This window comes from Pelodiscus sinensis, chromosome 6 (assembly GCF_052426305.1).
Source record: "Pelodiscus sinensis isolate ZL-2025 chromosome 6, ASM5242630v1, whole genome shotgun sequence".
In the NCBI taxonomy this organism is placed as follows: domain Eukaryota; kingdom Metazoa; phylum Chordata; order Testudines; family Trionychidae; genus Pelodiscus; species Pelodiscus sinensis.
Genome location: NC_143057.1, coordinates 71,504,950 through 71,518,710, shown reverse-complemented (window position 1 = coordinate 71,518,710; position 13,761 = coordinate 71,504,950). Strand labels below are relative to the sequence as shown.

Genomic DNA, 13,761 nt, shown 5'->3' with positions numbered 1-13,761 from the left:
GATGCGGATCGGTCGGCTGGGGAAGCCTTTGCCGACCAATCCTGTAAACCTCGTTTCATGAGGCATAAGGATCGGTCGGCAAAGGCTTCCCCAGCCGACTGATCCGCGTCTAGACTGCGGCGCTGTGCATCGTCGGCATAGCGCGGCCACCATGTGTATTTTAATGAAGTGGGGATAATTTAAATCCCCGCTTCTTTGCCTATGCTGGGTAAACTTGTTTACATGGCTCTGTCGACGGAGCCATGTAGTCTAGACGTACACTGAAAGTCTCTGAGGGTATCTGCTTGCAGTCCTGGGAAGCTCACCTGCGTAAGGTGACATTCAGATCTTCTTCAGAGCCATAAAGACTACAGATTTAGGACCTATCTGACTATTGAGTTATCTCCTGTGTTACATTAATGCTGAGTTAATCCAACATAAAACTGGAGGAATGTAGTAGTGACTGACCTAGGGGTGGATTCTCAGCAGTCCCTTTGTGCCACTCGGGTTGCAGCAGTATCTGACCAGCTGAGAAATGCCCTTCAAGAGCAATACTGAAATATAGTCTGGCTCACTTTGGGTACGTCTAGACTACATGCCTCTGTCGCCAGAGGCATGTAGATTAGGCTACCAGACATAGGAAAATGAAGCGGCGATTTAAATAATCGCAGCTTCATTTAAATTTACATTCCTGCTGCGCTGAGCCGACAAACAGCTGATCAGCTGTTTGTCGGCTCAGCACGGTAGTCTGGACGTGCGGGGGTCGACATCAAAGGCATTTGTCGACCACCCAGGTAAACCTCATCCCAGGAGGCATACTTGGGTGGTCGACAAATACCTTTGATGTCGACCCCCGCGCGTCCACACTACCGCGCTGAGCTGACAAACAGTTGATCAGTTGTTTGTCGGCTCAGCGCGGCAGCCATGTAAATTTAAATGAAGCGACGATTATTTAAATCGCCGCTTCATTTTCCTATGTCTGGTAGCCTAATCTACATGCCTCTGGCGACAGAGGCATGTAGTCTAGATGTACCTTTTGTGCCCAGTCATAGTTTCTGTGGCTTCCTTCTGTTGTCAGGCTCCACTGATGAAGGTAAGGGGACTTGCTGCTCCTAACCTATATTATGAAGATAAAATGTGTCTGTGAAATTCTACATTGTCAGTGTATGTCAGCAAATGTGGTATGCCACAAATTTTGCTACTTGTGTATTTTAATTTTGGGTTTGTTTTTTTTATTACTCAGATTATGTGTTTAGCTACCTTTCCTACTGCAAATATCCTAAACTTACAATTGGGTTACTGGCATGGAAGAACTAACATTATTTATGTTTTACTTTGCAGGACAAAGATGGAAAACCATTATTGCCAAAACCTGAAGAGAAGCCTAAGGTTAAAAAAGAAACAATATTATGGGATTGTGACTAGATATTCTGGTGGATTCCTGATGATAGTTTTTGTGTTCCATCTTTGTCATCTATTCTCCTATGTTTGTAGTATAACTACACAATCTCGGTCCCTTTTTATAGACACACTTGTTTACACACTGGATAAGTGTAGGTGTATTTTACTGTCTAGCCATCTGTCTTTAACTGATATTAAAGTTGAATATTATTATTCTGTATGTGGTATACGTAGAGACAGGATGGAGACCATTGCTACACAAAAATGTAAATATTTAGTGTGTCTCACTTTTCACAAAAAGGGTCATAGAATCATCAATGACACGTTGTTGAAGGAGAACAACTGTGTACAGATTGTAGCCTGTTTCTAAAACATTCCCAGAGGAAACCATTACGAGTTAGAAATCATTATTTTAGCCAAAAAAAAAAAGTTGCAAACAGCTTAATTTGGGAGGGCAAAAGCTGAATTTTATTTAAAATGGTAGATATCTGAGCTGAGAGTTAAAAGTGAGAGTCAAATGGTGATATTGTCTGCTTCCAGTTACCTACACATGATCTGTACTTTAAGCATTGTAATAGAATACTGTCATACTAATCGTTAGGTCTAGTCTACACTTAAAACTTAAGGTAGGTACAGCATCAGTGTGAATTTTTCACACCCTCGAGCACCACATCTATGCTGACGCAATTCTCAGAGTAGGCATAGGTAGGGTAATGGAAGATTGATTCTGTCGATCCAGTTGCTATCACTCAGGGAGATGCTGTTTCCACAGTAATGGGATAATGCCTTCCTTCACCGTAAGCTATGCCTATGCTATGCATTTATCCTGGCATAGCTACATTGCTGTAGCTGTGCCAGTATAGACCTCACAGAGTAGACATAGCATGAGTAATTTATGCTGTTTCTTTTGAAAGCTTATTCTGCTTAATGAAATGAAAAACTTATACGTTCTTTTCACTAACACTGTAAACAATTTTTTAAATGGAATGTTACTCCATTAAAAACATTTTAATTGAAAAACTCGACAAATTCTGGAACGGGTTTTCTTAATAAATATTCGTTAGCTATGGATTCGCAATATATTTTAAAAGCTGCATTCTGGCTGCTGACCAAGCAAATTTGCTTTGAAAAGTTAAGGTAAAATTTTTATAAAAACAGTTGAATCAGTCCCTTCATACCGCATTTGTGTCCATTTTGCATTACAGCCTATAAGCGAATCTGATCTTATAGATGAATTTTCAAAAGATTTTGTCTGTCCTGCACCACCTGCAGCCCAGTCTAAACCATCTAAACCCACTGACGCATCTAAAGTAAGTAAGTTTCCTTCAATCTTAAGTGTTAAACAATTTTTTAATATTCAGTGTTCAGTTTCACTGTCACGGGATACAATTTTAGGATGGAGGAACGCTTCTTAAAATTTAAAGTCCATACTTCTCTGGTTTCTGTAATCCATAATATTCTTTTCCCAGAAATATCTCCTCTATTTTTTTCTCCAGTTGTCCTTGGTAGTTTATACTCTGCCTATTCCTGCTAGTGTTGTGACTGGTTTTTAGCTTAAATGTATGCTCTTTTTTAGTGTATTACGCTGACTACTATTCAAATAACCTTGCAGCAGCCATTCTTTGTTGCATTCTGTTAAAAAAAGACTTATATCTTCATATTCTTTTTCTGATTTTTCATTGCTCTGTGCTTCCATACATTAATAAAGTTCACCGCATTTGTTTCTTTCAGAAATCTGATGCTACTGCAACTAAAAAGGCTCCTGCAGATGAAGTTGTTTCCTCTGCTGTAGTTTCTACTATACAGTCTTCAGCTCCCTCAACTACTACTACAGTGAGTAATCCCATAGAGAATTGGAACTGGTGCTAAAGTAAAAGCTCAAAGCTGTTTTGTGAAAAGCTAGAGAAGTATATGGCTTTATGGAATAGTATTACAGACTTTCCTGCCAAGCACTGCAGAATACTCTCTTCATGGCTTATCTGTATGATATACATTGAATTTTCTATAGAACACCCATGATTTGAACTCTTTTGATGCAATTTTTTTCTTGAAACAGACAATAGTTTCACTATGCTAGAGGGTATGTGGTTCAGATGCTTTCCTAAATCCCCTTTAAGATGATGCTGTTTGTGAACTTTTTATTACCACTTAAGATCAGCTAAAAAAGCCAGCTGCCCTCTTATGTGTTTGAGGTGGTTAGATTACTGGCAGACTCTATGAACCCCTGTGTTCATGGGTTATATAAATAAAAACTTATGGAAGTGTCAAGTTGTTGATCGCGTCTATCTGAAAAACACTCTGCCAAGATCCTGGAGGACCTTGGCTGTGGTGACACAGTTTCAGGGGAAAGCTATGCTAAATTCAGGGCCCATTTTGGTAAAGGGTTTTGAAAATGTCACAATTTCAGATTCTTAAATTTGAAATTTCATGGTGCTATAACTGTAGGAGTTCCAACACAAATGGAGGTCATCATTGGGGAGCACAAGACTACTCTAGATGGAGTCAGTATTGCCACCCTTACTTCTGTGCTGCTACTGGAATAGTACTGCCTTCAGAACTGGGCCTTCCGGCCAGTGAACATGGAATTTCCTTACAGCTGAGGGAGGTTCTCAGTGGTGGGTCTAGGCCCATGCAGAGGAAGTCCCATCTCTCCACAGCCAGGTCAGGACTAGCAACTAGCGACCAGCGCACAGTAGGTTGCTCTAGCATATCCATGGCTTAGGGGCTAAAAAGGTCTTGGGTTGGCAGTGAGAGGTGGCCTTTGTGAGCACAGCGCTCCCTTGACTATGGTGCCCTGGGTGGTCACCCATCCATAAAGCCAAGCCTGTCCCCCAAAAAGTAACGACCTTCCCCATACCAGGCAACCCTTGCTTCTGTGCTGGACTGAGTGCCTCTGACTGCCCAGCTCTGAAAGCAACACAGATGTAATGGTGGCAATGCCTCTTATAATAGCCAGGTTTCAGGGTCCATGATCTGTTTTTCATTGCCATGAATTTGGTAGGGCCCTATTTATATTTGTGGTTTTAGTAGTATGGATAGTTTGTATCTTGGCGCAAAATAAAGATTACTATGTTTTTATAATCTGTGACTAGAAATTCTGAATAAGTTCCTTCAAAAATAACTTAACTGTCAATTTGCAGTTATGATTAATAACATCTTATGCTTTTTTAGGGTGGAGGTGTGTCAGATGAGGCAGTGGATGCCTTGTGTGGTAGTCTAGGAAAGAGAGAACCTGACCCCAAAGAAGAAAAACCTGCTGTGGATAAAGTGAAGGTATTAAAATATCCAAGGCCTTAAAAAAACAGTTTGTGAAAGTAGTTATTGTGATTTATGTTATACTATCTTAGACTTACCCATTTGCAATGGGCCACATTTTGTCATCTATTTTTACTATTTTTAAGCAGAACTTCCCCTTGAAACTAGTAGAAGGAATTCACTTAAGAAATTTGCGATGGGATCCTTAGGCCTGAGCTGCCTCTCACACGGTGATGCTAATGTCAAGCTATAAGCCTCTGACAGGCACTATTTACACAGCCCTCCACAGGCAGGACAAACCCAAGTCAGTTATGTGAATGATCTCCCAGCTACTCATGAACCATCAAATTAGAGGCATCAGCCAATTCCCTCCCAGTAATCCAGGCTTGCACCGCAGAAATATACTGTCTTGCTCTGCTCAGTATTGTGTTGGACAGTGCAAATTCATTCCCACATCTTCATAGGATAGTAGACGTGCACCGGCCTTTGTAATCTGAGCTGAGATTCCCCAAGCACTTCAACCAAAAGCACACTATTCTAGGTAAAATATAAAACATATTTATTAACTACAGAAAGATAGATATTAAGTAGATATATAAGATAGATTATAAGTAGCATGAATAGAGATCAAAGTTGTCTGCCTAAGAAATAAAAATAAATGTTCAATCTTAGTTCTAATTTAAACAGACAAAGCAAGACTTGAATCAGTGTTTCACCCTGGGTGGTATTGGCAGCTTACAGTTCCTCAATATATAGACTGGTCCCAGGCTGGAGAGGGTCCAGTCTCCCTAGTTTAAAGTAAGGATGTTAAATTTAGATTAATCAGCTAATCAAATAGTCAGTGTAATCTGCATGGACTATTTGATTAGTCAGTAAGGGCGCCTCTGCCTTTGAAATGTGTCAAGAGCCCTGATAGCTCTTGCTACTTTTCAAAGGTGGAAGCACTGCAGGGAGTATTGCCAGTGGGGAACTCGAGCAGCCCCCCACTGACCTTGCGCACCTTCCTGTTGAAATGTACAGGAGTCCCAGGAGGGCTCTTATACATTTCAAAAGCAGGGAGCATGGGGTCAGCAGGGGACTGTTTAAGTCCCTAGTTCACCCCAGGCTCCCCACAGCGCTTCTGCTTTTGAGATCCCTGCTCTTGCTACATTTCAGAGGAAGAAGTGCTGCCAGTTCCCTGCTGTGCCCGTCCCCTCTTATCACAGAGATAGTGCTGGGGGGAACCGGCTTTTAAGCCAGCTCTCCCCCCCCCCCCCCCCCCAGCACCAGATCTGTCTCTCCTCCTGCCCCCTTGCTGCCTCTCTTCTAGAGGCAGCCATGGCGGGGGTAGGGGAAGCTACTAGTCAAGTCACTAGTTGACTGTCCGATAAGCATTTGCTTATCGGCTAGTCGACTAGTCACTTACATCCCTAGTTCAAAGTCTGTGCCTTCCAGATAATCTTCCAGGTATTGAGATGGGGGGAGGGGGAGAAAGAGGCCAAATGATGATGTCCCTCTTTTATACTTTCTTACAGCTGCTAGAAAGATCCTTGCTGTGAGCTAGTCTGTTCCCATGGCATACATGCCTTTACTGAGAAATCCCTGGGAGAGTAGATTCTTTCTGTCTGATCCTCATTTGCTGCAGCTGAAAGGCTGGCTGTGGGCATCCCAACCTCACAGCATATTTTAGTAACACATATAGCAATACATGCAATTAAACAGGATATAATGTTCAACAGATCAAGACTTTAAAATGATACCTCACAGAGCATACTTTGAATAAAACACATCATAATCATATCATGGTGCTGAATATACTGGCTCCAGGCTACTAGTTGGAGGTAGCGTTTCATAACATTCTTAGCATAAAGAGTGAGAAGTGATTTAAAAAAAAATAATTTTAGGCATGCATGCATATGGTAAGAATGAAATAGTTGGTAACACAGTATCCTTTCTACATTCAAGCAGTTCCTGGGATCAATGGCTTTTCCATATGGGCAAAGAGAAGACATTGATGGAAAAATGATAAAGGACAGAAACAAAAATACATAGGCAATGCAGTAGTTGCTTATAAGCATTTCTCATGATATCAGTTTTCAAGTATTTAAAAGGGTGTTAAAAGGAGGCGGGAGAACAATTGTTCTCCTTGGCCTCTGATGATAGGAGAAGAAATAATGGTTCTAAATTGCAGCAAAGGAGGCTTAGGTTGGACATAGGGGAAAATGTCCTAACTGTCAGGATGGTTAAACACTGGAATAAATTGCCCAGGGAGGTTGTGGAATCTCTGCCACAGGAGATATTTACGAGAAGGTTGGATAGACATCTATCAGGGGTTCTTGGTGCTGCCATGAGGGGAGGGAACTGGACTTGAGGATCTCTCGAGGTCCCTTCCAGTTCTAGTATTCTCTGATTCTATGATTTAGTGTCTAAAAACTAAGCTAAAGCAGAAGTCAAATGTGTATTTAAAACAAAATCAATGTTTAGTGTCTACAAAATAAAACAATCTTTAGATTTTTGCTGGCTTATTTAGTAAATTTCCTCTTCTTTCTGAACATAAAGACGAAGAATTAAAATGTATAGCTCCATTTATTTGTAAAGTGTGCTATAATTGAAACAGGGTTCATATATTAGTTGAAGGATCTTTCAGTCTGTTTTATGAAGATATCCATGTTTCACAATTTGAACATTTTCTGCCAGATATTATGCTGTTAAAATAAATGGAATTACTCCTCATTTTATAGTGAAGTGAGTGGGAAATTCAATATAAGGTGCATCAGAAGAAAGCATATTTTTCCTGATAATGAAACTGCCCTTGTAAGGGAAAATCTGCATACAATTATGCTGTAGTGAAAGAGAGTCAACAACTTGCTCACTTGCAGTGTGTAAGGGCCTTTTGACATGTCTGAAAGAGATTCCACATTTGTTTTCCCCCTCCCCCTTTTTTTCCCTAGGAAAAAACTAAACAAGAAGAACGAGAAAAACTGGGAGAAGATGAAGAAACAATCCCTCCTGAATACAGATTAATAGAAGCAAAGGTAATTTTTTTAGCATATTCCTATGTTCTTTGCACCGCTTTCCTCCGACGTGGATATTGCTTCAGGTACTATACTACTACAAAATAGTTGGGTTCATTGCAATTTGTAGTTCATCATTGTAATTTGTGGTGTATTAGCATATCCAGTAGTAGGCAACTTTTAGTTACGTATCTAAATGCAGGCAGAGTTAATTTAGCTTTATGCACTCAAATGTGCATAATTGGGTGAGAGGGATCAGTTGGATTCTTTGGATTTTATTTGTTTGAAGCACAAATAGTAATTAATTACATCACTGTAACTCAGTGAAGCTCATGGGTAATCATCACGTGATCCTTCTCTTGCCATCAATTTGGGGATTTTTGCAAATATCACCGACGGTGGTGATATGATGATAGTAGGGTGGCACAGGCATAACTGAAGCCTGCAGAACCTTTGTTACTGATGCTGATTTGTTAGAAGGAAACGCCCCTCCTTGATGCATATTCTGGAGTGATTACACAGGGCTTACAGGTTAGGCTTTCATTTGCAAACTGAGCATATTTGATAAGCAATGGAGAGACAGTAAACAGGGAAGCTCAACATGACCATTTTTGAGTCTTTCAGAGCAGAACTGTAATTTTAAATGCTTACAACTGTATTTGTGCCAAAGCCTGAGCAATGACAATCAAAAAGGCTGGGGAGGGGCAGGGACAGGCAAATATTCTGTGTAATAACACTTTGCATATTTTTAACCACTGTTACCAAAAGACTTGGATGTCGTGGTCATAGAAAACTACTTTGTTAAACAGTGTTTTTCCCTGTAGGATAAAGATGGAAAACCACTCTTCCCACCAAAGTCTGAAGAAAAACCCCAGGTGAGTGAGTAAATATTCAGAAAATCTTAAACTTTTCCATTTATTATTCATTAAACAGAGAAAGAAACGATTTCCTATTATTTAAGCTTTCAGCTATATTCTGATTCTCTAAATTATGCAGGTATAATCAGACGATTCAGCAGATTTCAAACAACAAAAAAGGATAAAAAAGCAGTTTTGTTTTTTTTTAATTGCAGCCCATGAGTGAAAGTGATATTCTGGATGCTTTGTCAAAGGGATTTGCCACTTCCCCAGCAACAACATTACAGTCTGCACCGCTATCAACACCTAAAGTAAGATCTCTGCATGCATTTGTTCTGTATTTGGTTTTATATTCAAGTTGTTTAAATAATTTTCCATTATTTTTATAGTACGTGTAAGTAAAATACTTATAGTACGGAAGTAAAATACTGACCCAGGCAATAAAGAAAAATCAGGTGTGCTCTGATGTTATGTCTAGTTCAATAGATGATTGCGATGGTAACATACAATCATTAAGTTTTTTCAAAGCAGTCTAGGGGATTTAGACAGATGGGATGAAGTCCTAGACCCATTAAAATCTCTATGACCATTTCCATTGACTTCAGTGAGGTCAGAATTTCACCCACTAATTTTAATGGAGAGAATGTGTCTAAACCCACTAGGCTGAGATGGGCATGTTATTTCTGAGGTATGGAGTGTAGAAAACATAAGTTTAAATGACTTCCCAAGAACTGTTATGCCCTCTAATTTTGTGTGTGTGAATTAGGCTAAAATAGATACAGTATGTCACAAAAATCAGGTCCCAGATGAGCACTTGTTTTTTATTTTAAATGTGCTTCCCATAAACTAAGGATTTCTTATATATGTTTATAGTATTACACACTCGTAGCAACAGTGTATGTTTGTTTGTTTGTTTTAGAAATCCATGGCTGTTAAATCTTCCCCAGCTACCTCTGAAGAAGTTGTCTCTTCCACTACAGCTTCTGGAGTGCACTCAGCAGCTCCTTCAGCTGCCCCCCCAGTAAGCTACATGCATTCTTGTTGGTGATAAGGTTCAGACTAAAACCTGTTAGAGGAAGAAAGCCGGAGACCTTTTGAGAGCAGTTCTTAATGGTGGGGCCTGTTGTAAAATTGAACCCTTTGCTGTTGAGACTGGCTACTAAGAAGATAGATTTTTCTCTGGAAAATAATTCTAGGCTCATGCATTTTGGGTACAGTTTTGCTCTGTGAGTCAAATTGTACATATATGTAACATAAACCAAGTTCTAGAAACTTCCTGGCCAGCAGCAGGAGTGAAGGCTTTTAGTTGTCCATCTCTCCTGGTTTCTCCAGAAACATGTACGACATAACAAGATGTGGCCTAGCAGTTGTGATTAATGTGGGTTGTTGATTTGTTAGAAGGAAATGGTCCTCTTTGACCTTAAGTCTTGGATTGATTAAACAGGGCTCCCAGTTAGGCATTCATTTGCAAATTAAGCATATTTGATAAGCAGTGGAATGACAAAAACCAGGGAAGCTCACAATGACCTTTTTAGAGTCTTTCAGAGTAGAACTGTAATTTTAAATGCCTACAACTATATTTGTGCCAAAGCCTGAGCAATGGCAATCAAAAAGTGGGGCAGGGAAGGGACAGGAAACTATGCTATGTAATAACACTTTGTATATTTTAACTGCTGTTACTGAAAGACCTGGGTGTTTTGGTCCTAGAAAACTGCTTTGTTAAACAGTGTTTTTCCCTGTAGGATAAAGATGGAAAACCACTCTTGCCAAAGTCTGAAGAAAAACCCCAGGTGAGTGAGTAAATATTCAGAAAATCTGAATGTACATGCAAGAGCCAGCAATAGTCTGTATGAATAGCCTCATTTTCAGCTCTGAACTGGAATAGATTTTATAATTGATCAGTGAGAGGGACTGGTTTTGGCCAGAATAGGAGCACACTTTTGTTGTTGTTGTTGTTGTTTGTTTTTGCAGTGTGTATGTGCACATTTTTGGGGTCTGTTATGCTTCCCCCCCATCTTTTGTCTGCCAGAATTTAATCCTATATTTGGTCAGATAAATAAAAATAAGAGCTAGATCCTGATGGGTATTTTCTTTCCGGCCATGATAATGGGTATGGAGGTTGGGTTTTTCTGGTTTTGTTTTGTTGGTTTGTTTTTATTTGCTTGCTTTTGGCGAGGCACCTGCAGGTGGGCTAGAAAAAGAAAATGCAAATAAATGTAGAATTCTATAATGTCGTCATGACAAAGCAGGAAAAGTAAGGATTAATGGGGAAGAGTGCTTCTTTCCATCCTCTGCTAAAATCAGAGGAGAGCTTTCCTTAGCTTGGATAAGCAGGGGTCTTACACATCCCCCATCTCCTTCCGGTGCAGTGAAAGCTCACTCTTCTGTTATGTGTCTATTAACTATGTGTCTATTAACTGGAGAAGCTAAATTTTTCAGGAGGTAAAACTTAACAGATTTAAATAAAAAGCAGCACATTCTGGAAGGAAAAACATTTCAAATGTTAATGGAAAAATTATACAGCCAGGGAATTTTAAGTTAGGCAACTGGCACTTGCTTTGCAGCTTATCTAACTAATAAGGTATGTATATGCTTCGGTGTAAAAAAACAAAAAAAATTGCAGCACTGAGTTATAGAGCCCAGGTGAAGTGACTCAGGTGCAGGCTGCAGAGCGAAAGGTATAGTGCAGTATAAGATGCAATGAAGGGAAAGGAGGGTCTCAGAGGTCAGGCTAGAGCCTAATCCCAGATGTTTATACTGCATTTTTCAACCCAAGTTAACCAACCCAGGCCAACGGCATCCGTTTTGCAGGTCTCTTACTGTTCTGTAGACATGTCCATAATTACCTTGGCAGAATGAGAGAGCACCTGTTTGTCAAGATGATCCATTTTAAAATTGTTTCTAGTTTCAATATTTTCCTAAATTAGAATTGGTTTGCTTGTAGCAGAAGAACAAAGACATTTCAACTTCCTTGTCTATACTAACTGATCTCTTCTCTGGCTGTAACCATCATGATACCATCTATATGTTTTGTTAGTCTGTAAAGTGCTACCAGACCATTAGTTGTTTTTTAAGTTTATCATGTACAGACTAACTCGGCTATCCCCTGAAACTTGTAAATATTCAGTAACTTTCCTATGATGGTCACTACTTTGCAATTAATTTTATTTATGGTATTTCAATGGCAGAGTAGTCTTTGTGTTGGATGAAGTTAGTGTTTATTGTATCTCATTTAAATCCAGGGGTTTTTGTGTCATGTTTTCTTGAATATATTTACATTTTGCTAGGGTGGGAAAGAGCAAGATGATGCCCTAGACCTCCTGTCTGATTCACTGGGACAAAGAGAACCTGATCCTGATGAAAATAAACCTCTTGTGGATAAAGTAAAGGTAGTGAACTATTCTCTGCTTGTACCACCAAAAACAAATGGAACATACACCTTATCGTTTTTAATGTATTTCTTTTACACAGAAGAGAATATGATACATTATTTTCAAGCACAAGAATAATTTTAGTGAAGATAAAGTGTTCATGTATCCTATGTTTAAGCTGTGCTTCGTTTTTATTCAATAGCTGTAATTCAGTTTAACATTTCATGTTTTCTTGAGGGTGTCCTGGTTTCAGGCAGTATATCAAAACAGTTAGCATTTTGGACAGACAGGTACACGTTATACATTCATTCGCATGTCATTGGGATTGCACAGGTTAAAAAAATGTGCAGAAGTTGGTCCCTCATTTTTTTTTAAATCTTTGAAGAAAGCACTATATAAACTCTGCAATAAATTGTCTGAAAGGGTGTCCAACTAAGTACTGATGTAATAAAAATAATTAATGTTGGCAAATGACAGCAAGCCCAGAACAAAATTTGGTATATGTGCCTCAAATTATAGAACATGTATGTTAACTGTTGTATCTTTTAACAAAACATACATAAAAAGTTTATAGCTAATTTGGCTGCTTTGTTTTTCAGTTAAAAAAGAGTCCTCTAAATTTTTTACTGTAAATAGCTAGTTTTTGAATATGTGCTGAAAAATATACATACATCTAATCAAATAATACATAAAGCAGCCTAAACAGATTTGACTGTCGAATGAATGCTTCCCTCTTCCCTGGTATTCAGGATGTTATGATGCCATATCCTCCTAATCATATGTTTAAAACAGTCTCTGGCTGCAACTTAATTCTGACTGTTTCCTAACTAATAAGAGACAGACCACTGGCATTTAATTGTGAAATTTGGCTGGCAAGAACCTTGCATTTTTACACATTCTGAGCATGGCTGAAGAGTTGCAACACACGGCTATGGCATTATAAGAACTTTAACCTTAAGTTTGAACTAGAGTAGTAAATGGATGAGTTCTAATATGATGGTGCAGTGTGCTGAACACAAGGAGCTGAGTTGTTGAGAAGCAAAACTGAAAATGTACTTGAAAAAGATCTGTTGTCATTTTGTGGGTTTTAACGTATTAAAATAGTATCAGAGGGCAACAGTTTTTAAAGCTTGTACACAAAGTGCACTGTTTGTGATTAAGCAGATATGTACCCATTCCCACTGTGATGCCTATACTCTTGTGTATAAAAATGCTTTTGTGCTCATAAAATATTTTTCCAAAAGAGGAGGACTTTTATAAGAGCTACTACTGAAAAAAATTCTCTGTTTAATAAAGTCATCCTAGCATTTCTATTTGGATCATTTATTTGTATGACACAAAATTACAGGAGCAGTAGATACCATTTGCTGTTAATTGACCCCACCTTTCTAATGGAGGAGATCAGTAACAGTGTTTTATTTCATATTCTTAGGAAAATGCTAAATCTGAACACAAAGACAAACTTGGGGAAAGAGATGATACAATCCCTCCAGATTACAGGCATATTTTGGATACAAATGAGCAGGTAAACACAACCAAATATCTCAGTGGCCACATTCTGAATTTGGATTCAGTCATCTTAACAGTGCAACAAGCTTACGCATGTGTAGGTCAGTTCTCCCATTAGTAAAATTGTGTGAGCAACCATTGGAGTTACCTGAGTGACCTATCAATTGGCATTACCTACATAAATCCCCACCCCTTAGATGGGAGAATGGAGTCCCTAAACCATTATGTCTCATCCAGAGAAAATGGACTGTTCTTTTTTACATTGAACAAAGTCAGAATTGTTAAAGCCACTTTAAACAGCCATCAGTGATCAATGTTACCAGGAAGTACTGGGATCCACATAGTTGAAAATCAGGCTCATGGTTTGTGGATGAGAAACATTACATAAGTACTACC

The 13,761-nt window shown here is 39.1% G+C and overlaps 1 protein-coding gene across 7 annotated transcripts in view; it reads left to right on the top strand.

Annotated features, from left to right (window-relative positions):
- CAST (calpastatin) overlaps positions 1-13,761 on the top strand; it is a 98,814-nt gene that overhangs the window by 73,507 nt on the left and 11,546 nt on the right. For 5 of the 7 annotated variants that reach the window (XM_014571325.4, XM_075932101.2, XM_089779315.1 and 2 more), the window contains 11 exons: positions 1,321-1,368; positions 2,586-2,690; positions 3,112-3,213; positions 4,552-4,653; positions 7,566-7,649; positions 8,453-8,503; positions 8,701-8,796; positions 9,405-9,506; positions 10,228-10,275; positions 11,773-11,874; positions 13,289-13,381. In XM_014571325.4, coding sequence (XP_014426811.3) covers positions 1,321-1,368; positions 2,586-2,690; positions 3,112-3,213; positions 4,552-4,653; positions 7,566-7,649; positions 8,453-8,503; positions 8,701-8,796; positions 9,405-9,506; positions 10,228-10,275; positions 11,773-11,874; positions 13,289-13,381 — 933 coding nt within the window. The remainder of the gene's footprint in view (positions 1-1,320; positions 1,369-2,585; positions 2,691-3,111; positions 3,214-4,551; positions 4,654-7,565; positions 7,650-8,452; positions 8,504-8,700; positions 8,797-9,404; positions 9,507-10,227; positions 10,276-11,772; positions 11,875-13,288; positions 13,382-13,761) is intronic. The other 2 variants (XM_089779316.1, XM_089779317.1) reach the window with 2 other exon arrangements.